Source organism: Anas acuta, chromosome 5 (assembly GCF_963932015.1).
Source record: "Anas acuta chromosome 5, bAnaAcu1.1, whole genome shotgun sequence".
Lineage (NCBI taxonomy): Eukaryota > Metazoa > Chordata > Aves > Anseriformes > Anatidae > Anas > Anas acuta.
The window spans coordinates 15,785,138-15,813,098 of NC_088983.1; the positions used below are offsets into that span (position 1 = coordinate 15,785,138).

General features: G+C 36.0%; 2 protein-coding genes across 4 annotated transcripts in view; one reads left to right on the forward strand and one right to left on the reverse strand.

The window, feature by feature from the left end:
• The first annotated feature begins 1,929 nt into the window (after nt 1–1,929).
• SERPINA10 (serpin family A member 10) lies at nt 1,930–11,793 on the forward strand. Its single transcript, XM_068682877.1, has 5 exons — nt 1,930–2,071; nt 6,860–7,611; nt 8,903–9,176; nt 9,952–10,099; nt 11,575–11,793. The coding sequence occupies exons 2-5, from the start codon at nt 6,906–6,908 to the stop codon at nt 11,764–11,766; spliced, it is 1,320 nt and encodes a 439-aa protein (XP_068538978.1). The 5' UTR covers nt 1,930–2,071; nt 6,860–6,905; the 3' UTR covers nt 11,767–11,793.
• A 1,733-nt stretch (nt 11,794–13,526) lies between these two features.
• PPP4R4 (protein phosphatase 4 regulatory subunit 4) overlaps nt 13,527–27,961 on the reverse strand; it is a 72,202-nt gene continuing 57,767 nt past the window's right edge. The window contains exons 16-26 of one of the 3 annotated variants that reach the window (XM_068682874.1): nt 27,332–27,479; nt 24,951–25,095; nt 24,038–24,079; nt 23,872–23,946; nt 21,481–21,556; nt 20,982–21,062; nt 20,558–20,651; nt 20,072–20,142; nt 19,350–19,497; nt 19,200–19,234; nt 13,527–15,455 (exon numbers count right to left, since the gene is read on the reverse strand). In XM_068682874.1, coding sequence (XP_068538975.1) covers nt 19,228–19,234; nt 19,350–19,497; nt 20,072–20,142; nt 20,558–20,651; nt 20,982–21,062; nt 21,481–21,556; nt 23,872–23,946; nt 24,038–24,079; nt 24,951–25,095; nt 27,332–27,479 — 887 coding nt within the window. In that variant the 3' untranslated portion in view covers nt 13,527–15,455; nt 19,200–19,227. The remainder of the gene's footprint in view (nt 15,456–19,199; nt 19,235–19,349; nt 19,498–20,071; nt 20,143–20,557; nt 20,652–20,981; nt 21,063–21,480; nt 21,557–23,871; nt 23,947–24,037; nt 24,080–24,950; nt 25,096–27,331; nt 27,480–27,961) is intronic. The other 2 variants (XM_068682876.1, XM_068682875.1) reach the window with 2 other exon arrangements.

The window sequence follows — 27,961 nt, forward strand, 5'->3', positions numbered from 1 at the left end:
GAGCTCTGTGCACAGTCAGTACATCTCATAATACCCTAAATAACATTTATGTGTTTTATGTGCTCCAGAAAATATTTAACTGAGAGATCTGAAGACTTTAAGATCTCTTCAAACCCTTCTTTTCATCACCTTGTATACACAAGACTTCAGCTGTTGAATATCAGCTATCACTAGTGCTATGTCTTAACTCAACCAAGGCTTCCAGTGGTGACTGCGCATGCCAGGGGCCTGGAGCAAAGACTAGGAAGAGGCTCTGTTGGCTCTGTTTCTATCATCATTGCTAATAACAATCTTAATTTTGCTGAGTACAAAAGCTGGGTATTACTTTGTACATACTATGTTTTCCTTGTATTGTGTTATTGGGCCAAGACAACAGAACACACAGAGATTCAGACACACATTACAGGAATGCAGTTTTCTTCAACCATATCTGATGCAAATTTCCTCTTTGCAGTGAGAAGAAATTTGAATTTCAAGTCCAACTGAATTAACCACAAATAAATATAGACCAGAAAGTAGAAAAAAATAAGTCCAACCATCAGAGAACTGAAGTTGCGTTGTCACTGTGGACATTTTGGTGTTCCCTGTTCCCTGTCAAGGAACAAGCCATGTGATGTTAGCTCTGTAGCCCAGTCTTACATTTGTGCATTCTTTAATAAAACGCCTATACTTGGGGCTTACTAATAGAGAGGAAGGATATTTTAAAAAGGAATAATATTTTAGAAGAACTTAAACTAAGGAGTAGTCTGGACACCTAGAGCCAGTGACCATTCATGGCTCTGTTGAACATATTAAGCACATAAAACCTGGAAGTGCCCCACAGCAGTGCATCCTTGCGAAGTGGACACAAAATGGTCACACCAGGGAGGGCTACATTCAGGTATTAAGCACTTCCTCGGTCAGTCTTGCACTTTGTACACGAATGCTGTTGTCACTTTTAGAGAAGTAATGCTTGTCAGCAACACACATCAGCCTTTTTGCATTGAGTCCTGGATGCCCAGCCCCTTTATGGGCTTTCCTCTGACTAAGCTCCCACTTAGACTGCAAATGGTCTTTTTTTTTTTTTTTTTCAGTTCAGTTGACAAATAGAGACCAGTTCTGTCATCTCTAGTTTTAAGGCCAATTTTTTTTCTTTAAAATCCAAACCAGAATGAAATGTTCTGTTTCATTTGGGAGTATTTTAAATGTAATTTAGGAGCATGAGGGGGAGAGAAGGAATTCCATGTTTACATTTTATTTGGAATTACGCCAATGATCAAAATAGTGAAGAGTTTAGATCATGCCCACACTACAGCAATTGCTGAGTAAACACTCTGTCTTAAAGTATGTGCCTTGCCAGACTTACAGTACTCAAGACCCAAGAACAACCTGTCAAATCTGTCCAAGCAAGATGAACTGAAAGTTCAAGCAGTTTATCCTTATAGCTCTGCACAACTTCTGCAGGAGTACCCGCTTCCCACATTTGGTCATTTTTAGGAGAAGCACCACTTGGTGCCTATCTGTTGGTTAATTCTGGCATACTGCTACTTTACTGAATAGATGGTACACTCTTGAAAAGGGAAATGAAAAGGCCCTGATTTCTCTGAAAGCAAAGGCCTCATTGCAGGGCTGGGGAGCTGGCAACACCCATACAAATGATCTGCATCTGCTCCCTCCCTCCCATTTGTTTCCCCTGCCTCAGTGAATATTGACCTCTTTTACAAAATGGCAACAGGATTGGATACTGCTCCTGCCACTAACAAGCTTAGTAAAATAATTCTCATGGGCAATTGGATGTATGGGACCAAATCCTGTTGGGCTACTGAAGGGCTGGATGCAGAGAGTTTACAGTTCCCTTGTTTCTCATTAAATATATAATGTATTTACTGGAATATAACCATCCCTCATTATGCCATTTATGGGAAACACAACACCCAGTGTTTATCAAGCAGTTAATCTATAACAGACAAAACCAGGTTATCACTCTTCGGAAGAGCAAATATTTGTTGAAAAACTTCTATATGGGACAGCCACCTTCATCTGTTTTTTAAACGTAGTTGATTAAGTAACAGAGGAGCTACCTAATAGGTAAGTCAGTCTTTATATGAAGCATTTGGATTTTAAAGAGGAGGATTAGTTTATTATGTATATTAATGTTATTCATATATTATATTTGTCAGTTGTTCTCTAAGATGTGATGTTTTAAATGGTTGTGGATCTTAATCAATATTCTAAAATATTTGCTTTTTCTCTTGCTATAATGCCTTCAGAAGAAAAATCCACTTGAACCAGAAACTTCTTTTATATTTGAGACTACTAGAAAACATTTTTTCTTAAAATGGAAAAAAAAAATAAAAAAAAAACAACTAACTTTTCTCTGTCACATATGTTTATTAAGGAACTACTTATTCTTTCTGTAAAAGTTCTCAAAATTAGTAATAAGCTTCACTCTAGAAGTAAAAAACTGCAAGCCTATAATGTGCAAAAATACCACTTTATTGTTGCCAGAAATGTTTTTTCCCGTCCTAGAGGACATGATGTGTTTCTAACTGCTGTCAAAGGTGAATGACAAAGCTGATGTAATGTGTGTTTTAAAGTGCTGCAATCTCAGTCTTTTAGTTACTGTTTAGTGAAATTGTGAGGTTCTTACTCCTGTGATGTTCGTAACACCTGAACCAGTAGCATTTCTGTACGCCTGAGGAAGCAGGACTCTTTTCTTGAGTGATGAATTGGTCTGGGACACACCGGTAAACAAGGGCTTCTGAGTTTGCCTATTCCTTTCAATCTGAAATCTGTTTGTGCTAGGGCAGCAGAGCCACCTGGAAGGCAGCTCATGGCATTCCCCTTTCAGTCCTGGGGCGATTTGTTGGCCCTCCCAAGCCAAGCACCAACCAGCCTGTTCCGAATGAGACACAGCAGTGACACCTGTCAAGCACAGCACTCTTACACAGCAACAGTGCTGTCCCCAGAGAAGACGGAAAGAGATGGTTCTCTGCAACCTCTAGTGATCTGTTAGGCCTGGTGCTCTTTTAGGGGAACTGCTGCTGTTGCAGAAAGCCCTTTCTCTGTGACAGGTTATCAGAAGTGATGCTTTCCAGTCCCTGTCTCTGTGCTAAGCCTGACCCTGTGGTGTGTAATTACCTCTCTTTGAAGAAGGGATGATTCCTTGGGGAAAAACAGCCCCAAACATGATCAGATCCAGAAGAGGTCCTGCTCTGCTGGCAGTGCAGGCATAGCTCTGGGGCAGGAACATATCCTGTGCCTATCTTCCTTCCCACAGAAGGGGCTCACTACATAAGGGGCAGAGGTGCTTTGCAGTTGCTGTAAGATCTCTTAGATTTATTTATGGGCCATCAGGGAGAGCAAGTGTCCCAACCCCACAGAAGCAGCTGGTGCTCTACTTGGTAAGGCAGGAGTTGAATTCAAGGCAGTCCCTTCCCTGCTGGGGTTGTGCAGAATCCAGACCTCCTGGGTGCCAGGAAGGGCTGCACATTATCTTAGCTGAGGGCCAGCATGTAGAACTGAGAGATGAGTTTTCATGTGAGATTTGGGGATTACATCAAATGCAGACTAAATGAGTGTGAAGATTTGCACTAGCTGCTTCTGCAGCCAGTAAAGGCAGTAGGAATCTCGCTGTAGATAAAGCAAGAGTTAACAGGAAAGAAAAAGAAAGAAAAAAAATATTCACATATGCAGTAAGCTACATATTTTACTATGTTCCCTGGCTCTCATGCACTCAAGAGGAGGCACAACATTCAGGGATCTCACTGCCTCCCGATTAAGTCATTACAGCCCATCTGTGTTTCACCAAGTACAGAACGTGACCTATTATCTCAAAAGAAAATAGCACACCACCTGACTGCCAAAAGCACCCTGTGACTTGGCACCCAAATGTCTCAGTACTCACATCAACATACCTTTTCAAGACTAACTCCCACAGCCTGAATCAGGCAACTGTGAAATTCAGTTGAACTCTAAATAAATGGCAATCAAATAAAACCAGCTTTCCCATATGCCAAATCACAAATTGTACAATGACTGTAATTTGCTGTTATAGATCCTTAACTAAAAAGGAGTAGTTAATAGTTGCCATGTGTTTTCTAGATTGTTGAATCACTTACTACTTTAATGGCCATACAATCCATCTTTTCATCTCTTTTATCTATTAACATGCCACTGCAACACAAAAGGATTCTGTGCAGGCTTCATAGTGGTCTTGAACATCTTGTTTAATTTGTAATGGGAAAATGAAGCTCCAAAGATTTTAGCCATTCAACATTTTTCCATAAGGTGCAATTCAACACTGCTTTATGGGAGAAGAGTTTGTATATTGCTTTGATGGAAAGATGAATGATGAGCATATTTGCATTTTATGCTTGCAAATTGCATTTGCATGTGCCACTTTACACAAGCAATGTGTAAATGATGCTAAAGTTTGATGACAAAATTTGCCTTGAGTCTTTCTGGAAAATATGTCCAGTTCTCTCCAAACATATTGTTTGACAGATGAGAGACCCTGTATTAATTTTGCTCAGAAATCATAACTTGTGTAAAACACTATTTGTAATCACAGAGCAACTGTTTCATCTTCATGCTATTTGGCATTGAAACATGGTATTTTCAGACAAACCTACTCCAGCATTTGCTGGACAATGAAGTGTAAAAGTACAGGGAATCTTATGACAAGTGATCAGGAGTGATCTGAATGGACATCAGATCAACCTGTATCAGAAGAACGAAAAGTGAAATGAAGTTATGAAGTGCAAGTATTCCTCATAATGACTGTATTTTCAGTCCTGAGCCTCATAATCTTTTCAGGGTTTGGTAAGTATAGGCAGTAACATGAAGTTTCATGTTGACTTACTAGAAGAAACTAGAAAAAAACTGCACAGCAGGCTGCCAACAGGAGTACATTAGCAGCTTCAGCACTTTGCTCTACATGCTACTGAGGTTAGAACTAAAACCTGTTCTCTTGTTGGCCCTCTTGATAGAGCCGCATACCAGGATGTTATCACTAGGGACTCAAACACAGTAGCCGCAATGTTTCCTTGAGTGCTGCTCTGTACGTGGCATAGAAAATCTCATATATCTTAACAATATTTATCTGGGCTTTCACAGAACTTTGACCTTCTTTCTGATGTTGCTTTTGGCAGTGGAATGCTGATCAGGTTCACTGACAAAAATTTCCTATGCCTAAATCTTCCCTGTTTCTCCAGGGCCACATTAGTACTCTCCTGCACATTTACAGAAATACTTCACCTATTGATTGTACACTAAGCTCCAGATGCTTTACGGATACTAAAAGTGAAATAGATAAAAACTCTCTTATTCTTGTCATGAGAGGAGCTGAAGTCCAGCTCTCCAAACAGAGTTGACCAGGCAAGAGGTATGATTGTATGATTACAGATACCATTAAAACCTGCAATGTCTCATTTTTTCAACATTTTATTTTTTTGAGCACAACCATCTTTCCCAATAATAATATCCCCAAAATTATGTTTTTTTCTTGACTAAGAGCTGCCAGCTGTTGCCATCTTATCATTAAACTCTTTGTTTTCCTTCACGTATGTGAAAGATATCTCATCTTGACTAAGTGTCATTGCTGTCTAGTTCCCTGTTAAACCACGGCTACATATTTCAAGACTGTTTGTTTTTTAAACATGGTTAGATGAATGAAAGGGTAAAAGTCTCATAGATACAGATTCTTTCTTGTCTTGGACCAGCTTTGTGCAATCTGTATGTCAGTGGATTTAATCCTGATTTATTATGATGAGCTTGGCTTAATACCTTTTCTTTTAAGGACAGACTGGTTTTGTCTGATTTTCACTTTCTCCTTAAGTAAATGTATCCTTCTTAAAATTTCTCTTGGGAAAACTAGGCATACGTTACACGGCAAAACTCGTTTTTTTCAAGTTTGCAAAAGTAAATTGTACAGCAGAACTCCAGCATTCTCCAAGTCATTTCTGAAATATTTAGCAAGTATTTATATACTTAAATATTTTTCTGCTTGGCTCTTGGATTCCACCATTTATGGAACAAAACCTGTAATTTGACTTTTGGGTCTAACATACAGGTATTTATTTGAGTGTCTGTTTTAAAAGGAATTTTTAATGGAACGTTCTCTAACTCCCCAAACCAGGTTGTTTTCTGGCATTTATCAAAACAGACAGTGTTTGTGCTTCTCTGATGCTTATTTTTCTCCTAAGTGTATCTTGTTGATACAACATGCCTCTGACGTAAAACAGGTAAGGTAACAAATATGAAGTGTCAACATCCCTACAGAGGGAATCATGACTGTCAGGCCACCACTGACAGATGGATCCCATAAGAATGGCAACTGTGATTAAGCCCCATAACATGGAGACTGCAACCCACCTGCCAGTGCCCATGAACAGCAGGTGTCTCATCTCCTCAGCCGATCCCCATCCGGGATTAGTCTGTGCCAGAGCTGTCCAGAGAAAATATCACTTCCAACGTGTGCTGCCTAGAGAGCTTGTGCTTATGGTTGGCATCAGTTTCACATGAACAAAAGCTGCCACACTGTTCCAACACGTTGATTTTTCCTCTTTGAGCTGGATATCTCACTTGAAATCTGGGTTTGATTGAATTAGCAAGGGAAAATCAGTGAAATATTTCTGAAATGAACTGTCAATAGCGGATCATAGCATTTCTTTTGGATTCTGTTACTAAATTTTGAAACTTCTCTCTTTCATTGATTGAAATTTGACTCTTCAGATAGGAACCAAGCCTTAAATTTAGAGTGTATACACTGAAGATGCAGAAAGATCCTTGCTACATCCATGACTTTTCGTGTTGTGAATCAAAAAACAAACCAAAAATTCATTGTTTTGCTTTCTTTTTTTCCCTTTTTCTTTACTAGGAAAAATAAATAAATAAATAAATAAAGCTCATTACTGGATGCCAACATGAAAATAGGAATTTATCTACTCCTTTTATGTGAAATATGTCTTGAAATCAGCAAGGCTGACATCAAACCTAAAACTCCAAAGAAGGAAAAAAAGCATAATTTCCTAGGAAGAAATAAAAATGACAATATTTCTGAAGAATGGCATCAGCATAAAAATTTCTCTAAACCTTTTGAAGAGCAAGATCTTGAAGAGTTCACTCTTTACAACTTCACTGAAAAGACAGCAAATTTTGGATTCAATCTCTACAGAAAAATTGCAATGACACATGACAACAATGTCATAATTTCTCCCCTTTCTGTATCAACTCTCATGGCTACATATATGCTGGCAGCCAAAGGGGAAACACACAGACAAATAGTAAAAGGTCTGAACCTTCACGCTTTGAAGGACAGAGATCGACATTATTTACCATCTTTGTTCAAACAACTGAAAGATAACATCACAATGAATGAAGAGCTTCTCTTTGAGCAAGGTATTCTTTCCTTTATCCAAAAGGACTTCAAAATCAGGGAGGATTTCCTCAATTTATCGAAGCAGTACTTTGATATGGAATTCCTGCATGTGGACTTTCAGAACAGCACACAGGCAAAATCTGTTATAAATCAAAATATTAACCAAAGGACCAAAGGAAAAATCCCAGAGATTTTTGAAGAGCTCGACCGCCATAATAAGCTGTTACTTGTGGACTACATTTTGTTTAAAGGTAACTATTGTTTTTATTTTACAAAATTGTTATTTATTAGAAGAAACAGGACTTTGACTTCATCTGCATCAGGGGAAGGTTAAATGAATTCGCTTGTCCTGTTTTCTCTACATAGATTTACTATGTTCTAATAGGCTTATTCAAAACAAAATTATTTTTCATGATAGGGAAACACATTTTTTAATTCTTTCTTCCATGCAACAAGGAGCCAAAGAGAACAAAAAGCCCTATTTCAATCTTTCTTTGAACAATCCCTGTTTGTGACTAAAGAAGTTTAGTTTTTCTTTCAGCTCTTGATATGAGAAAACCTTAATCATGATAGTTTTTTGAATACCTGATACTGGGTGTGAAATCATTGGCTGATTGTCTAAAGTACACAAAATAAAGACAATAAAACATGTTTTTCTATTTCATACAAGAACCTTTTCCCCTGAGAGGAAGCAAAGTGATAAGGCAAAGGAGAACCTGACAGTGACAGGGAGCACAGCCCACACTTCACTCTGACACAGCCATATAGAAGTTGGAGAAACCCGGTTAGGTAAAATCCAAGCTGAAGAGCTAGGATGGCAAAGGGGAAGAGGAGAATGCTCTGCAGAGACCCCATACTCACAGCCACTGCAGCCCAAGGCACTCAGCAGATGCCATCCACAGAAACTCCACTAAAATAAATGCACCTATGAGAACAAAGAAAATTATGCCACAGCCATACAGTCTCTCCACAGACTACGTTTATTCTTTTAGGTTTACAAAAATGCAGTTTGTCCAATACCAAGGTTACTTTCCCTTGCAGAAAACCAGACAAAAGAGATAAATGGCTGTGGCTAAGATTGAAAGCAAGTGTAGAAATCAGAATCAATAGCCTAGGAGAGGTCACATTCCAGTGCACCTTACCAGACAACGCACTGCTGAATCCCCATCCAAGGGATTGTATAATTACTTTAAAAACAGGATGTTGAACAGCTGGTAGAAATTTTCAGAGAAGGTGGGATGTTAATAAAAGACAGATGCTCATATGGCATGCAATAAACAAAAGGGGTATCAGTTCTGAACTTGACTGACAACTAATCCACCTTAAAAAATATTTCCCTTTTTTCTCTGTGAATGAAGCAGTTTATTTTTTGCATTATTTCCTTCTCCTGCCGTAACAAACATTTAAAGCACATGCACTAAGTATACTGCAGTTGTCATCTACTTATCCCGGACACAACTGACACCCACTTCAACTAGCTACAAAAATGATTTCATATATATATATAATACACATAACTATTTTGTTTCTTTCTTTCCTCAGGCAAGTGGCTCTATCCATTTAATTCCAAATTCACAGAAATGGAAACCTTCCACATAAACAAATACAGAAGTGTACAGGTACCCATGATGTTCAAGTCAGATAAAGTTAATTCAACCTTTGATGAGAATTTAAGATGCAATGTGTTAAAACTTCCCTACAAAGGCAAAGCCTACATGCTGGTTGTCATCCCAGAAAAGGAGGGAGATTACATTTCACTCGAAGACCATTTGACAACAGACCTTGTGGAATCCTGGCTTGCAAACATGAAGAGCAGGTACTGCTGTGACATCTCTTAGCCCTAATGTCTTTTATAGCAAAGCAACAAGGCAAAACAAAGTAGCTTGTCTTCCTGACCCCTCTAACATGCTGGTGTCACTGTATCTACTGAGTAGACACCCTTTAATAGCCTACTCACATCCCAGAGTGCAGTGGCATCTATGGGCAAGCAACATGAGAAAGCTTCTGTTCCAAGGTGATGAGTCTATGGCTCATCTTGGTTAGAGATGTCTTTCTCTGACGGCATAGTCAACCTGGTCTGCCCAAATTCCTCATTAGGACTTCTCTCTTTAAATTTAGCCAAATTTAATATATCCATATATTTGTGTTTATGAAATGTATGTATAAACATGTATATATATGAAAGAAATATATATGTATAGTTAGGAAACCTTTCCTACCAGTGGAGATCCAGACTAACGGATACATTTGAATATGAAAATGTAAAAACAAATTATTCCCGTGAAACGTGATTCCTGGAGTCACAGTCACTTCCACTGGTCTGTAAGTGAATGTGTCGCCCTGGTAGCAGGGTCTCTAGAAGTATTCATGGAAGTCTTTTATTCTGAGTAGGAAATTATTTCCAGGTTCTTTGGCATGCAACAAAGCAGATGATGTCCTGGCAGCCTAAATTCAAGCAGACCCTGTAGCCTTTGCCTCTTGTTTTACTGTCTGTGTGAATCTTAATTCCCAAGAAGTAAGCATTTCAGCATTCAAGTGACCTACCATATATCTCAAGTTTGCATTGATGTATTTATTTATTTATTTTAAAGGAAAATGGATATTTCATTTCCAAAGTTCAAACTAGAACAAAAATACAAAATGAAGAAATTGCTTTATGCTCTTGGAATTAGAAATATCTTTTCACGCACAGCAGATCTTAGTCATCTCACAGACCAAGAATATGTAACAGTTTCACAGGTAAGTCTTGTAAATTTATTTGCTAAGGGTCATACAGACTTCTAGGTACACTAGTAGGATAGGACCTCATCTGCCAAGTATATGGAAACTTCATGCCTTAAACAGCATGGATCTCACTGTGAGTCTGAGGTGTGTAGAAGTAAGGGGCGGTCAATTTTCACATGTGCTCAAACACCTAAGTTTGCCCATTATGGGAGAAAAGCCCTGTCTCAGAAAGAATATAGCCTGGGAAGGGTGGGGGTTACAATTAAACAAAAATTGTAAACAAGAAAGACATTGTGAATTACAGTTAAATAGCAGAGTAAGGAAGGAAACCCAAAGAGGGAAACCCTCATACACAGTCCAGGGATAAGTATTTTTCTTAACAAGGACATCAGAACCTTCTCCCCCAGCCTCCCCCCCCCCCAAATAAATAAATAAATAAATAAATAAATAAATCTCAAAAAAGGTAACAGCAAGATAGAGAAGTCAAAGCAATCCTGCCTTCACTTCTGCCCACTTTGGCAGGGAGGAATCAGAATCTCACAGTAAAGCATCATCACAACACAGCTGTATTCCAAACCACATGAAATAGACCGCTGCAGATGCTGTAAAAAGGAGCATCCCATCCTTTTGTGGGATGTTTTTGGCCATCCTTTTGAGTTGTGATGGCCAACTTTATTACTTTAGGTTATTTAGCAGAGAGCTTGGCACTTGGGAAATCTTTCAACTGTCCTGACAGAAGTCATTCCTAGAGCTAGGAGTCTGAGAGTTAGGAATGCACCAGCTGACCAGGCAGCTCAGCAATACAGACCCAAATTCAGAAGAAGTAGTGCTTGAGGCTGAAAGAACAAAAAAGGAAAGAGAAACAGAGCCTGTCAGGCTGTGATTTCAGTGGGAAAGGAAGCCCTTCGACCTGTGAAGGACTGTAGCCCATTGCTGTCCATGTTTACCCTGTGCTACCAAATGTAAGAAATAGAAACATACAGGGAAAAAAAATAAGACTGGTGCATTTGCCTAAAAAATAAGACTGGTACATTTGCCTAAGTTCTCACAAAATCAACTGGGAATGACAGCCAGCCATTAAGTGTCTGTGACCAGTGAAATCACACCTCCCACTTATGAGAAAATGCCTCCTGTACAGTTTGGTGTCAAAGAGGAACACTGTACAAATGCACTGGTGGCTGCACGCCACCAGCTGCAGAAACAAAATCTCTAAGCGAGTCTGACACTCGGGAACATAGAAAAGCATAATGATACCTGAGCTAGCACATCTGCACCTTAGCTATTGTGGTCACGGTGGCTGTGCCAACTCCTCCACTTCGGCGGGAGACAACATATGGTCTACCAGTAACAGACAGTGCTAGATTGCACAGACCTACTCATTGCAGTCCTTAATATAGGCCTACTTCAACTGAATTTCTGCCACGTTGAATTTCATTCTTCTTGTTCACATAGATTTCTGTCACCAATTTTATCTCTACATTGCATTTCAGGTTGTCCAAAAGGCTGTAATTGAAGTGGATGAAAACGGAACTGAGGCCACGGCAGCTACAGGGTCAGAAATAATTGCATTCTCAGCGCCTCCTGTCATTAAAGTCGACCGACCATTTCTGTTCATGATTTTTGAAGAAACTTTTAAAACTTTACTTTTCATTGGTAGGGTGGTTGATCCAACAGAAATGTGAATAAAGGTAACAGTTTTTATTGTGGTATGTAAGAGGCTTTATTTTTTATTTTCTTTAAACTATTAATGTACATTAGAATAAAAAGCACAGTTTGAAAACATGAAAGCCTGTTTTCTCTCTCCAGCCAGCAGTAGGTCATTGTAGCAATATTTCTTTAATGCCAGTGATGAGTTTACTTCAGTAGGGCACAAAATGACAAAAATGGTTTTATTGTAAAACCTACCATGCAAATTCAAAAAAAAAAACGTAAAATAATGATCACGGAACTGAACTTTCAAAATTCAACATTTTAGGGATAATTCTGAACAAAAACCAGAGATTCATACATCAGAGTAATTAGGAAGCTCACTCTCAGACACTGCAGCTTAATAGTCCTCAATGCTATTTTCTGTTGCAGAGAGACTTTAGAGCCTACTGACATCAGTGTTAACAGACTTCTGCCACTTACAATAACAGAAGCAGGATCAAACCCTAAAAGAGAATTTACACCCTCTGTCTAGAGATCTTTAGGTCTGTAGAAATTGTCTATCATCAAGTCTGCATCATCCAGGAGGGTGACCTCTTTCGAAGTGTTTATTCGGAGTACTAGATCACCTCATTTCCTCGGGGTACATGATGTGCCTGCTGCTAAAACCTTCTTTCTACTAAAGATAAAGTAATTCTGAAAAATAATTCAGATATTCTTACTGGGAAAATCTAAGTCTGTACTTCCTCATAACACCAAAGTGTACCTCTCCTAAAAACGTATTTTTTGTCTGTATTATCATTTAGGTTTCAGAGAGAACGAGGTCACAGGACTCAATGCCTATACTAAGACAGACTTCAGTAGGGTAAAAATACCTTCCCCAAATTGGAATAAATTTCACAGGGTTGATCCTAAAATGCAAAAGGTGTTTCCAAAATACTCCTGAAGACTATTTCAAAGACTATTTCCATTCAAATAGAGTAGTGATCCCAACAGAACATTTAAAGACAAAGTAGGAAGATCTTTATAACATTTAGAAAATTTTAATTAACACAGTCCATATATAGGTTTGAAACAATGCAAGAAGCTACTTCTCACTATATGTAACCAAAAGACCTAAGCATTCCTCTGTTTTCTTACATATTTCAGAAAACATCTGCCCAAAAGGGGGCAGAAGAGTTTTCAGAATCATTTGGCAGAGAAACTTCAAAGGTATCTATTGGCCTCCAGATGTATCCACACGAGAAGTATTTTCACAGGACCCAGGGAAGGAACGAAAGATAAGACTTCAGGGTAAAGCTGGTAAACAGCTCTAAAAATAAAAACCTCAGTTACTATCAGTTGTCTATTTACAGCAACCCAGACACTGGTATAAGCCCCTCACAAAAGGAATTATCAGGCAGACTGGTACCTGACTAGACTGATAAAGTACACCTAACTTAACTTCACATTACAGCATGAATGCACCCAGAAAGAAGAGGAATCACTCCTTCCTGCCTCAGAATGATTAATAGGAGGAATGCTACTAGAGAGAATCACACAATTATTGTTGTACCATTGACCTCCAGCTGTTGTTCTGAATTGCAGATTAAAAAAAAACAAAAAACAAACAAACAAAAAAAAAAAAACTGCAAAACCTGCAGGAGATTCAGAAGTATTGGTGCTGTCCAACCTGGATGGAGGTCTGTAGTGCAAAGAACTGATTAAAGTATACACAAAACACCATGTGTATGTGCACCTGGTGTACAAGAAGATGTACAGACAAAAGATGTACAAGGATGTCTAAATATAGCACTTAAAGATTACATAGCAGGAATTTAATACGTGGTAGGGTTATTGAGTGGAACACGTGTTACCAGCATTAAATAAATTAACCAGTTAAAAAGTGATGGACAAATGACAACGAAGAACAAACAAATGACAGACTGTATACAGAACACATTACGTGCTTATAAAGGGGAGAAAGAGCTTGGGTTCAAGTTTCTGAACTTACTAGCTGTTGTACATCGTTCTAATAAAGGCATTTGAGGGTCAAACACAGTTATGGGTCCTGTTCTGCAGCTGGGCACTGCTGACTTGATTTGGTCCCTGGCAGAAGTCGGACCGAGAACAGATTGAGCAGTTTCTTCTGGCCCACGGGTGAGCAGCTGTACCTGGTATGTTGAGTCTGTTGTCCCTGGGGAAGTGAGAGTGGAACAAAAGCCAAACCGGGAGGAGCCAGCATGGGAAGTCTGTATATCTGCATCAATACTGCATGTCAGAAATATCACAATACTAGAAGTAGCTTTTAAAGAAATCTGTGATTTACAAGATCCTATACCAGGCTGCAGAACAAACTGAAAACTTGGAAGTTTTCACAGAATCTAAACAATGTTTATGACTAGGGACAGAGCACCTAAATCCAGCAGCAGAGCAAGAAGCTTAAGTATTCAGACAGTGAAACACTGCTAAAGTCAAAGACACATTTTGTACTCCACACAAGACAGCATAAATCTAGCATTATTGTTATTTAAAATAAATACCTTCTGTAGGTAAATGCTTTTATTTAATTATAAAAGATGCCCTGAGAAAAAAATATTTATTTCAGGAACATGCATGTACAGCATTGTCCTAGGTTTTATTTTGAGTAAATTCATCATTCATATTTTTACATTATAAAAAGTAACCACACACGCATATGCATTCACAAATCAGATCGTCTTTATCATATACCAACAGATTTTAAAAAACAGTTATTTCTGCTATCAATATAGTTACGCTGCTTCCATTTTGAAATAGAGAAGCTGACAATAGCTTCATACATACAATCTCTCTCAAGTATTGGCATAAATAGAATTTTCTTTTAAAATAGAATTGCATGTTTTTTCCACAGACATATTTTGATAGAAACATTAGCATTAATACAAACAAATGCAGATGACATCACTGAAGCATGATTGCTTGCAATAAGAGCTAATTAAAAACTAGGTTCATCATTATAAATTATTCAAGTGAAAATACAATCTGAAATACTAAAAATTAAAACAAGTATTTATACAACAAAAATTATGAAATAAAACATTTTTTTTTAGTATTATCTGGAGACATCTGCTTTTAGATTGCTTTGAAACCTACACAGGATTTTTATTAACTTTACTTAGTACTTGTAAAAACATTACCTCCAAATTCACGCACAATGCTACTGAAGTTTATGTTTTATCTATATAAAACTGATCAATGGTTCTGGATTTTGGTCTTAAATTTGAAATTTTGAAAGTTCCTTAAAATGTGGGATTACTTTTTCATATTCATAACAATTACTTCTATTTCTTGCATAAAATATGGATGCTAAGAACTGCTAAAATTGTAAATAGGCCCAATTAAGTAATGGATATACGCATTCTAGATCCAAGAACTTGAACTACAAAGGCATAACTGAAGAAATCAAAATCCTCTCTTTAGCTGCAGCAGTTAAGAGCACATAGCTGAAGTTATATTTCATAACATTTCACTACAACATTAGAATTCTGCAACCATTACGTTACTTATTGGAACATATTTTACAACTTGGGATTTTATTTAAAAGATAAAAGATTTTAACAATGCAAGATACATTTTGTCACTCCAGGCATTATAGAGTCCCATCTGCTTCTCCAGATTTATCGCACAAGAATGTTGCTTCCAACAGTCTCCGGTTCTCTTCTTTTTCTGTCAGAAGATCTAAGGGTTTGATTTTCTGTTTTTTCTTCATACAAAAGAAGAAACACATACAATATGTTGTTGCTATATTATTAAAGAACATAATAAACTGCTACTGTGTGCAACATTCTAAAATAACCGTTAGCTGCCGTGCTTCAAAAATTACTAGCTGCTCTACTGCACTCACTGAAAAATCCTACAGACACATTTTGAGGGCATTCTTCACAGGAAGTGACTATTTCCCCATTAAGATTGCTACAGTAATGTAGAGATCTCTTTAAGTGAGATGGCTAAGATAGTATAAGCAGTCTACTCATGTCTATAAATGATGCAATGTTTCCAGCCTTACCCATGATAAAATCTGATAGAAATGGAGAAAGCAAAGAGAGAGAAGCTTAGAGATCTGTACAGTGTTATTTCTAGGTCTTCTATTGACCATAATGTGGTTTGGACAATTTTTGCACTTTTCATAGCCTTAATTTTTTAATCTTTAAAAATACCAGTATTTAGCTTCACAAAGTTGCAGCTATGTCAACTAACAACTTTCTGTAACTGCCAGAAATTTTTGAAGGAGCAGGACTTCACTTGCAGAAATCCATGGAAATAATAATTTGCATCAATATTTTATAATACAATTTACAAAGCAAGATATTGTTCTTCTTCACTCTTAAAAATTGCTGGTGGAACCTACCATGACAATACACCACCTTTAGGCTATCTATTAGCTTCATGGCACAGGTGGAACCCAAAATGCCTTCAAATGCCACTGGACCTCAGAACTTGTACCATCTTACACGGCAGGAAGGAAACATGATTATAAGCCTTAAGTAATCACCTCAATGTGTAGTATATCAGTAGCAGAACTATTTAATCTTGTGCTCAACCTCCTAAAGCAATTATATGACTGGATGAAAGACACTACTTCAAGATACTTATGCATATAATTGTTACAACATATTACTATGGATATCTTAAAGGTCAGCTGTGGATATCTTACAAGATACTGATATCAATTTATCAATAACAAATTGATTTCACTGCATCAGTAAATCTACTCCCACCTTTTACAGAATGGAAAGCCTGTACTCCTCATTCTTGAAGTTAACTTACACTTTTTAAATCGAAAATTAAATAAACTCAAGCAAAAGAGCACTTCTTATCCCTAAATGAAAACATTTTCAAGAAAATAATAAATCTGTGCAGTATAATAATACAAGACTGGACTACTTTATGCAACTCAGTGTTTACAAATGGTGTAAATTTCTGCCCTAGGATGATTCATGATCTAACTAGCATCACTTCAGCAGGAAGTCTGATTAGTACATTTGCTCTGCAAATTGACTTAAGTATGGTCTCCTGTGGGTTGAAATACTCAACCAGTGTTCTTTGTGATTCTATCGTACTCCATAAGGTGCTCATCTCTTCTGTGGCTCCACCATTAATGTAAATGGATACATCTTCAGCATGATTCTTGCATTTTCTATTGCCTGAGTATTACCTAAGGTTTGGCAAATGACACTAAATCCAGTAGTCATTTTCCAACTGTCTGCTTGTAAGCACTAGATCAGGCTTTACAGAGATTGTTTTTCCTGCATCAATATTATTTAAAAAAAAAAAAAAAAAAAAAGGAATATTTTAATAAGTGCCAACTTCTCTGAAGTGGAACAAACAAAATATTTGAGCTCTTGAGCATGGCAATACCTCAGTTCTGCATCAAAGTAACTTTGGATTTTAGAAAGTCCTAGAATAGCACGAATACGTGAAATATATGGAAACAGAAATTCTTCACCCCTAAAAATTGCAGAAGGACTCGTCAAAAGTGAACCTTTGCAGATATGCATTAGAGAAGTTTTATGGAAAAAAAATACATTTAGTCAATAGCAAATAGCTATTGCTTTTTTTTTTTTTTTTTGCAAATAGCAAAAAACTTTGAAATTTTTTATAAGGTGTGAAAAAATGTCTAATTAATCTTAGTATCAAACTGTTTTGTGAATACTAATAAATTTTCAAAAATCTGTGCAAGATGAATGAGTAATTGGAATTTCTACAATAGCTGCTAAAAAGTCACAATGTGTGAACTATTATTCTAGTTTTAAAGAGAGGGAGCAAAGGTATACATTGATTAGTGTAAAAGAACACAAATTTTTGAAGACCTAATTTTTCTAAGTAGGTAGCACTGTATGTCATTTTATGTGCTCAAGGCATATGTCCCATTTACTTACACAGATAGCTGGAAATGATTAGCTAATCTACTAATCTAACGGTTTAGTATGCAATCAGGCACTTTGAAATAATCGAGCGCTTAATGACTACCTATCAAAAGTAAGCATTGTGTGGAGTATTTAAGAGAATGCATTAGGCTCTGGCAAGCACAAGAACAGAGTGAAATTTGGCTTGGCATCTTAAAGTACTTCTGCTGTGAAAGCACTGACTCAACATATAGTGTCCACTTTCATTCAGTACTCACTGTCCAACTTTTTCTACAAAGAAAATGCAGCTTAAGAAACAATAGGTCACTATGCAAGTTTGATTTTGTTCCAGAATAAATTTATCTTGTACAAAGAAGGTGGTAAAATTCCAGTTGAGAAAGAGCAAGGGACTGTATCATAATGTAATGTATACAAGTAGATGAATGCAAGCTGTTCAGAGAACATTTCTGACATCTGTTAAACTTTTAAGTGATTTATTTTACAATTAAATAATTGTTTAAACTCATCGTGAGTAAAATGTGGAGGGAATGTCTTGATTTTTTTGAAGGAATCTGAAAATATTGAAGTGGAAAAATATGAGTTCATACAGATGCTTATGTAAGTCACTAGAAAGAGCAATATCACTATTGTTTCCTCTTTGTATCTGGCAAACTAGTGTCATGTATCTCTTCTTCCTTATCTGGCCAAGCATCCATACCTCAGCTCCATTATTTTTGTCCATCAAGTCATAGCCTCAGGTTCTGTACTCTCCTTGGTCTCTCCTACCTTTCAAATGCAAATACCAGCCTGCATTTTCCCATCCTTTTCAACTAGTTTTAATTTCTCTTACATTCAAGTCTGTTTTTCCCAAATAACCTCACTTTTGTGCTGTATCTGGCTCCTATGCTTTCTATCCTTTCTCCATCCTGCTTTGGCTCAGCAAACAAATATCTGATGGAAAACAAAGAGCTGTTTGAGCACCTAAAATTACAGCTAGTCAAATGACAGTAATTCAGAACTATGAACTATTCTGTAAAAGGAATCTGCAGGGAATTAGCTACTAGAATCTACGGAGGTTTGACCAAATAAGTACACATCACAGAGATTTTCTAAGAAAATTGTTACAATTTTATCAAAGGACCAAAGAAATTCATCTTTCATTTTGTTCCTTCAAAACGTTGAACAGTTCAGGCTGCCATTTACAGAAGAACAGCCTGAGGAGAATGCCTAGGATTGAGGCTTTTTTTTTTTTTAATTGAAAAAATTAACATAAGGCAAAGAGGCAGCCTTACTAACAACTAGCATTATCAGTTCATCAAAATTCTCTAAAAATCTTTGGATAGTAACACATAAACATATACAAACACATAAAAAGAAGGAAGAGGAAAAAATAAACACGTACATTCTATTTCTCCAACTACAGGCAGCTAATCACAGTGACTATAATTATTATATATCAAATGCACTAACCTTCACTTTGTCCCATTCCACCCTCCCCGTATCACACCAGCTGAATACGAACATGTGCAGAGCAAACAATGAGAAAGACTAATTAAAAGGGAATGTACAGCAATCTTGAAAGCATTTGTAATTGCACATACCACATTTCTATCCTGCTGGTTTTGTATTTCAAAATCTGGTCAAAAAAAAAAAAAGTATCATAAATATAGGTTTAATTTTCCAGGGCTCTTTTGTGTTCCCTTTGAAGATGTTACAAATAAACTTGGCCTAACCTCTTGTCAACCACTTACATGCTCATCTTTCGGGACTGACTCTCTTTATTTCCATTGTTCTTTTGGTCAGCTGAATTAAAGGAGTTGCGAGAAGTTGTAAGGGAGGAACTGGAAGGGAAGGTAGCATTCCCACTATTACCAGTGGAACGAGTCCGGAATGTATCATCTGGAATAAAAAGCTGTAGGTTAGACAAAGAATTTTGTCTGAAAAAAATACACAGAATGATCAGAACGAGACGTTTTTCTTACAGCAATAACAGGATATTTTCTATTTCAAAAGGTTAACTTTCTGTATGTGAATGGTTGCTAATTATCTAGTGTCTACTGGTAGTGAATGGAAAAAGACATGTTCCTCCGGAAAGCATTCTAAACTAATAATCCAAACTCTTCAACTGCAAATGGAGAGAGAAGCATTTCCAGACAGTGGTTTCTCTCACCCGGTTCAGTAGAACTTGTACACGATATGCCTTTGCTCATGTAAGATGGAAATGCCAAATTCACGTTTATTTTTACTATTTTTAACTGTAACATTAAATGAACATGAAGAAAAATATAAATAAATAAAAATCAGAAAAATTGACTAACTAGACTAACACTTATTAAGTGTTCAAACATAATGGATATCTATTGTTTTAAGTTATTTGGGCAGACAGTATCTTTCAGCATGCCTGTTTGACAGGGCCCAGAAACTCATCATCCTCACAAAACCAAATGTAAATATAAAGTAATAACCTACTTACCAGTAAAGGATAACATACAACTCTTCCCCATTCCTGATACTGAAGATGTATATCCTGTAGCAGTGCTTTTACTTAAACAAAACAAAACAAAATTGCTTATTATTCTTCTCAATTGTATAATTTTCCATCCTACTCTTTGATAATGTTTAAAGTAATTTCTGAGTTTATATGAATAAATTAAATGAGAAAGATATGCTATTTTTTTAAAGAATTTAGATAAAGCAGTTCATATTGAAAAATAAATTTATATGTGATAAAAGATGGCATATATGAACTTAAAAGAAACTCTCAAGAATTTGTACACCTCAGTATGCCTTAAAATGATATTTCTTCCCTCAGTTCAAAACCAAAAAACAACCTTACCCAAGTAAAAAGCTGAAAATTTAGGTCACAACTCAGTGAGCACATCCCCATTTCTATAGATTAACATGCCTATAATTTCATTACAGCTATCTATTAGGTAGCAAGTAATATACAAAAAGATACTTAGGACACTTGTCTATGTTGCTGTATTTTGGATGTAGTGCTTGAGTACTGAAAGACTGACTTCGAACCAACTTGGATTTCTTGTCTTCTTTGCCTAAAATTACAAGTAGCAACAATTTTTAATATAGAAATCATGCATTTACTCAGTAATTAAGAACACCTTTTAATGTTATATTCTGTAAACCTATGGTAACTGAAAAAATGATATAAATACCTCAATAATTAATTGAAGTCACCTATTATATACCAAAGAATAAAATAAAACCAAAAAGCATAGAAATTACACTCAGTTCTAGGAATGGATTATTTTCCTATTTACCTAAGTGAAACTCTGGCCCACAAAAACCAACAGCAGCTTTGCTGGTTTTTAACCTGCTTATATGAAACCAAAGCGTTCTAGAATAATTTTTTGGAGAATCTTCACCTGCTGATGTACCAGAAGAGCTCCCAGAAACAGAAAGAGTCATACTTTTCGCCAACACTGATGACGTTTTATTGTCTCTACCTGAAAAAAAAAAAGCCTACTATAAATTACTTGTCTCTGTTTAATAGCCTTACCTAAAGAAAGAAAGCATAGCATATTACAAGTCCTGTGGCAATAATATCTAATCAGGCGCTACTAATACTTTGGAAATACCACAGACAAGTTCTTATATTACAACTTAAAATGAAACATATTAAAGTCATGTATTTCATTAATAAAGGCAAAAGCCTTCCTTCTAATATCAAGTCAATTTTCCTAAGTATCTTTAGAAACATACAGAAAACAACAACAACAAAAAAATAGTTTTACTGTCACTTTCTAAAGTTCTGGTATTAATTGTATAAGCAGTGTCTCCTTTCTGCTTCTTTCTATCCTACCTATGTAAAAGTAAGAGTAAAAGTAATAAATGTACAAGCAATATGCACACAAATAAACTTACGCTTCTTTTCAAATATTTTATCATTAACATTTGTTGATCTTCCTTCACTTTGCTGCTTCTCTTTTTCAAGTTGTTCCTAAAAAATTAATAATTTACTTAGATGTTACTCAGCTAAAAAAAAACAGTAATAATAACAAAAAAATATTTTACAACTAGGCTGGACATTTACAAAAAAGGGCATGCTTCCAACTCATCAAAATAACAGTTAATTTCTACACTTTCCTACTATCACTGCAAAGGCTTTTTTTTCTTCCCCTTTTTTTTAAAAAAGGTACAAAGTATATAGAAATTGACTGTTTCCAATGGAAAACTGTGGTGCTACATACATGCTCTGATAATAGAACATACATGAAATACTAGATGTGGCTAAAGGACGCAAAGGTACAAGACTCTCTGCAACTGGGAACATTATGAATTCAAACATCAATGAAAATGTTTTTCTCTAACAGTAAGGTGTGTCACATATGCTTAAACTTTTAAAAGACCAAAAATTAACATCTAAAGGTGATAGCCTTTATGGAAAATAAAAGTATTACAGTTCTTCAATTTTGGGGATTTTGTTTTTTGCCTTTCTGTAATATTAGCTAGCCTTATAATATCTTCTGAGAGCACATCCACAGATAGAAGAGTTAGCCAGATATATCAACAGTTTGAAGCCAACACTTGTCTCATGATTCTTGGTGAATAGGTATCACTCCATCTTCAAAAACCTATCTAATATATTAGTTTATTTTCTGTGCTATATTCATAATGAGAAGTGCTAAGTGAACCCAAACTATTCTACACTTTTCTTCCATTTCGCTCTAATTACTACCCAAGTTAAAAAAAAAAAAAAAAAAGAGGTAATTAATTCAGGTCAAGGTTTCTGGAATATAGTTTCTACTAAGTCATTTTCTAAAATTAAAGAATCTTTTTAATAAACTTATTAAATGATACTAAAAGCTGTAGCAGTCAGATACATCTAACTGGGTCCAATAACTCCTGATCTATTCAGAACTGTGACATGCCACAGTTTTCTGTGTACACCTCTGATTCTTCAAAAGTATGCCACTCAGTAGATGCTCAAAAAGACCTCTGTGATACAGAAGGCATGTCCATATCCATGTCATAAAAAACAGGCACTCTTCTGATGTCCAGCTGAAGAAACATGGTAAAAATAAATCTTATGAAACACTACAACACAGGGATCACTAAAGGCTATATTGCCATAGCCCCAAATGCTTTTACTATAAAAAACAGTAACTGTACCTACCTAAAACCTGCTAAAGCTAAGATCAAGTTTTGCACTAAGATCAAGTGTACGTAATGAATATGCATCCTGAGAACCAATGGTTGAACCATGGGTGCAAGATAATAGGAGGTGGCAGGATGTACATGAGACAGATATCATATAATTGAGAAAATTAACCGCCCAAGAGAAAGCCTGAAGTACCTATTGATATCAAAGTGGGCCACAAACATAGGCTCTGTAACTACCCTGCAGAGGAATCAGGGGAAATTTCTGGACAGTCTTGAACCTGTACTGGTTCGCTACAGGGGAGTTCCATCACAATAAGTCAGAGAAACTGTACTAACAATACCTGGCCTCTTCTAAAGCCTGTCAGTTTCCTAGCTTTGCACACACTGGTCTGCAGAGGAGGCAACAGAATGGAGGACTACAATCCTTGAAAGTCGTTTAACCGAGGTTCTGTGAAAATGTAGTAGGCTATGTGGTGAAGTGCCTGCTGCAGCTTTTGCTTACAGCCACAATGGACAGATCATAAATGTTTTTCTTAGTTGGAAAATCATTCTGCAGACTTCTTTTCCAAATCCTAGGTACCTTGTAGCTGATTTTGTTCCATATAACCTACACTAAGGCTCCCTCCTGCAAGACTACAGATGTCAATGGCCTCTCTTGCTTTCTTTCTGTCTAACAGGAAAGCCTGTAACACAAACACACTGACTTCTCCTTCAGTGTCCTTAGCACAAAAGAAGTTAGTTATAACATTAACTTCTTTGTTTGTGGAGGCTGTACGTGAATTCTGAGGTGTTTCATTCACCAGAAAAACTGCAAAGCTCCCTCAAAAAATTTCAAATGTGTGCTTGGGACTTTAGAACTACAGAGGTGTTGTGTTTGCATATTTATTAAGCAATTCCAGCTTGCCTTTCTAATTGACACGGTAAACTTTAGGTAGCAAAGAAAAGGAAGATCTTGTTATATTTTACATAGTTTATGCTACTTTGAAGGATTTAATCCTAGTGTAAAGGGTAAAATGAAATCATACACAGATTATAAACCTACCACGTTATTCTGTAATATGCACTTCCCCTACCATAAAACTATTGTCTCAATCATATTTAGCTACAAACTATTAGAAATAAGAAAAGACAGGTTGTACTGATAAAATATACCATTTCCAAAAGGAGATGTTCTTGTCTCTCTTTTTCTTGGTCCAATAAATCATTTTCGTAAAATCTTTTCTGAAACTTCAAAATAAAATCAATAAAAATAAAAAATCACTACATGAAAATGGGAATTAGAAGTACTTGGTAAATATGAAAACTAGTAAGTACTTACAGCATCTAAAGAGATATCCATTCTGTCCAATTCTAACACTGTCTATAAAGAAAAATCAAAATATTACTTATCCTTACTCAACAATAAGCCAAACTTTTAACTCAAAAACTGTGGAGATAAGAAAGCTTAAAATAGCAGTATTCAAAACTAAACATGCCTTTTCTCCTTAAACACATGAAGTCTATGCTTGTATTTTTGTGCTACAAATGCTTAAAGTCAAAAACTGTCATGAGAGTATTCTTAAAGCACTGCTAAGTCTCACAGTGAAGGACTAATAGACCTAATATGCAACTCAAAATACACCTGAGGAGAGCTTGGAAGCATGATGTGCTGTAACATGGCCCTAGGAACCAAGAATGAAAAAATGAACAAGCCAGGGAACCCTAGGCAGGTGCTCATCCAATCCCTTCTGCAGACTGGTCCTGTAAGGTAGCCACCTCCTTCAGGTGGCTTCACTTCTCAGTTTCTTTGAGACTGAGCATGAACATGCCTCAAGAGTTTAACCTTTTGTGAACATTCACATTCCAAAGGTATTGTAACATCTGAAACTACTGAATAGGCTTTCTTTTTACATTGTCAAATAAATAAATTAGCCAGATACCTCTACCTCAAAGACTCAATCATTTTTACTAGGTTCACACTAGTGTTATCTGGAGACATATGCTATTTTCTCCACAAAAAGACATTGAGCCAAAATTCTTTATCTAGAAAATAACTGCAATATAAGTAACTGAGGAAAAAACGACTCTTAAATTTGACAGAATGAAATATATTACATCATCTCTTAATTATCCAGAATTACAAAATAGCTATAGGTCTTTAGCCTCCTATTCCTATATTAAGAGACTCAACAGAGAAAGTCTCACTTTGATCATCTTAATTTTTAATAACCCCAACATGAAATACCACTTACTCTTTTCACAATAGTCAGGACATCTTTGTCTTTCTCTTGACACAAAAGTTTCCGTATACATAACTCCAACTGCTGAAGCAAATGTTTATCACTGGGAATCTTCAGAGTAGATTTAACTTTTGGCAACAAATAGCACAGCTTCATTCTGTCAAAAAATAATAAGAATGATAATTCATCTTTTGATGCAGAATTTAATAAATATTATTGATTTTTGACTTGCATGCTGCTATTTGGCTTAAAAAAAATAAATTATTTGAAGATAAAGCATGAAATTAGTAAGTGTACTTATTCAGAAGTTATTTCAGCTTATGGGTTATCTCCAGCCATACTGTGACATTTTCAAAAAAATTCTCCAGAGATTGGGACCACAGACACATATTTGAAGCTCAAAAGATTTTAATTTTTTTTTAAACCTCAAAAGATAAGCAGACCTCTAGATTTTCAAAATGACCTACATGCCCAGCAGAAGCTGTGAGCTGATAAATTGATTGAGGATACAATTTTAAAGGCAGTAAATTAAGGGAGAAACATTATTCATAAAAAATATTCAAGAACATAAACTTCAAACTTAACAGCTATTCTGCTCTGACACTCCATGGACGCATTTTTATTTGTTACTACAGTGCCCTTGTGCAATTTAAGTTTGGCTACTTGCAAACTGAATGCCATAAAGCACTTAGATGAACTTAACTGTGTCTTTTCTGTACTAAGAACAGAAGCAATTATCGGCCTTAAACTCTGGATACAGCTTCTAAATTGGTTATATAAAAAACATATGTATTCGTTTTTCTAACTTTATAATCAAAATGCTCCACATATTAATTAAAAGTATTTAATACATTTAAGAAAAGAAAACTCTGCATTTGGTCAGACTGTAACAACATAATAGTGAATAATTTTAATCTAAAAGAATAGAATTTTTAAAAAATAAAGAATATGGTGATATTCTCTGTTGTTCTCAGATTCCACTCGCTTGATCAGAGACAATCCTATGTCAGAAATTATAGCATTGTGATGAACAACATTCTGAAGATTTTTCTTATATGAATTTCATATTTTTATACTTTAAAAATATTTTAACCTTCCTAGCTTCCCATTATAAAGAACTATATCACTCAGTAGAAAGCTGGAATTTCATCTCCCTAATTTTTTTTTTTATTTTTTCCCTTTTTTGACATCAAGAGGTAAGATCTAGTTCTGACTTTTAAACTTCACTCCACAACAGACTGTGAGTTCCTTTTAAAAAAATGTTGGGGGACATTCCAGCAAAGAATTATGCCAAAAACACGTCAATAAGGTTTCATTACATTTTAATAGTGTATCAGTAGAGCTTTCAACTGAAATGTGTTTAAAAAGCAATAAATCACATAAGATTATACACAAATGAAGGTGGGTTCTGTTGTGGTTTTTTTTTGTTTGTTTTTGTGTGTGGGTTTTTTTTGTGTTTTTTTTTTTTTTTTTTTTAGCATAATCACCTTAACACAAGAACATGAAACATGAATGTCAATCTACATGCACAAAATGACTTAGTTTTTAGGTTTGGCAACTTGCTGACCTAAGATGTAGTAGTTTAATACTAAACACAAGGTCTATTTAAACACTGCTTTACTTCAAAATAAACTGTATTTAGTGAACTTTACTGAATAGATACATGTATGTGCAAATTATGCTTACATAAGCCTCTATGAAGCATTAGTACTAGATGCTTAGACATATTAAGGATGACAACATGATTATACAAATCAGCAAACAAAGTTCAAAATCACACAAAATGCATGAGAAAAACAAACAAACTACCAAAGTAACAACTTTCTTATTGGTAATCACTACTGAACTGCCTGGGCTGATCTGTTCAGGGAAGAAAATATAAAGTCTCTATTAAAATAAAATAAAAAGTACTGTATGAAAACAAGTAACATACTAAATCCCCTATATTTTCTTTTCTTTTTCAATTAACTTTAACAATGAAGTAGAATATTTACTCACAAGGAGAAACCTACGCTAACTCCTAAACTTTGACCATTGAAAGAATTACTCCTGTTTAGCTTTACGTATTATGTTGAAACTGATGGAGACTGCTAGGTTCAGCTTGTGTCCCTAGACCCATGAAACAGATTACTTTTTTCTCACCTACCAGTGTTTCATGTTCTTTTTCACTCCCAATACCTGACACTTTTGATCAGTCCCCAAATACTCACACTGACCTGCTTGTGTGTTTTTTTGACATCATGCCCATAAGTCCTCTACACCTTTAGAACTAGTCGTGCTGAAGGCTTCTTATTCAAGCCCCATTATTTAAACAAGACATAAAAAAACATAACTGTATTTGTTAATATATTATTTTTTTCCCTGTACACTGCTACATACTCTTTGCACAGTACCTCACATTTGCCACTGGGTCATGTGTAAGTTCAAGCACAGGCAGAAAGAAGTATTTACAGAAGAATGACTTTGAAAAGAGTTCCATAATGAATTCACAAGTATCTAAAAAACGAAGTCTGTTCCAATAACTTTTTCCTTGGCCCAGTTCTGAAAAATAATAATCCACAAATATTAGCTGTAAAGTTTTCTTTGTCACCCTTTTAAAGTTTAACCTTTGACTCAAAGATGATAATCACGCTTGTCATAAAGGCACACCACTTCAGCCTGAATTCTTCCCATCAGTGAAAGACTAACCCTCTGAAATCAGTGACCATTTCTGTCAGTGAGCACTTTTATCAGATATCCAATCCATGCCTTTAATCAATCAAAAAAAAAAAAAAAAATATCAGGTTAACTTGTTACTGGATTGAACAAAGCCTGGCATGCCATTTAGATGATGTCCGAGGTGTATTAAAATTACAGTGTAAATATTAAATAATTTTAATGAGAACAATTCAACCTTCTAACTTATCTTTAGAACACACAACATAGGCCAGAGCGTCAACTTACTCATGTGACTAGTTCATTCAAAAATTAATTTCTGAGATTTATTCAACATTTCTTATGTTGAAGCCTTCAGAGAATTATAC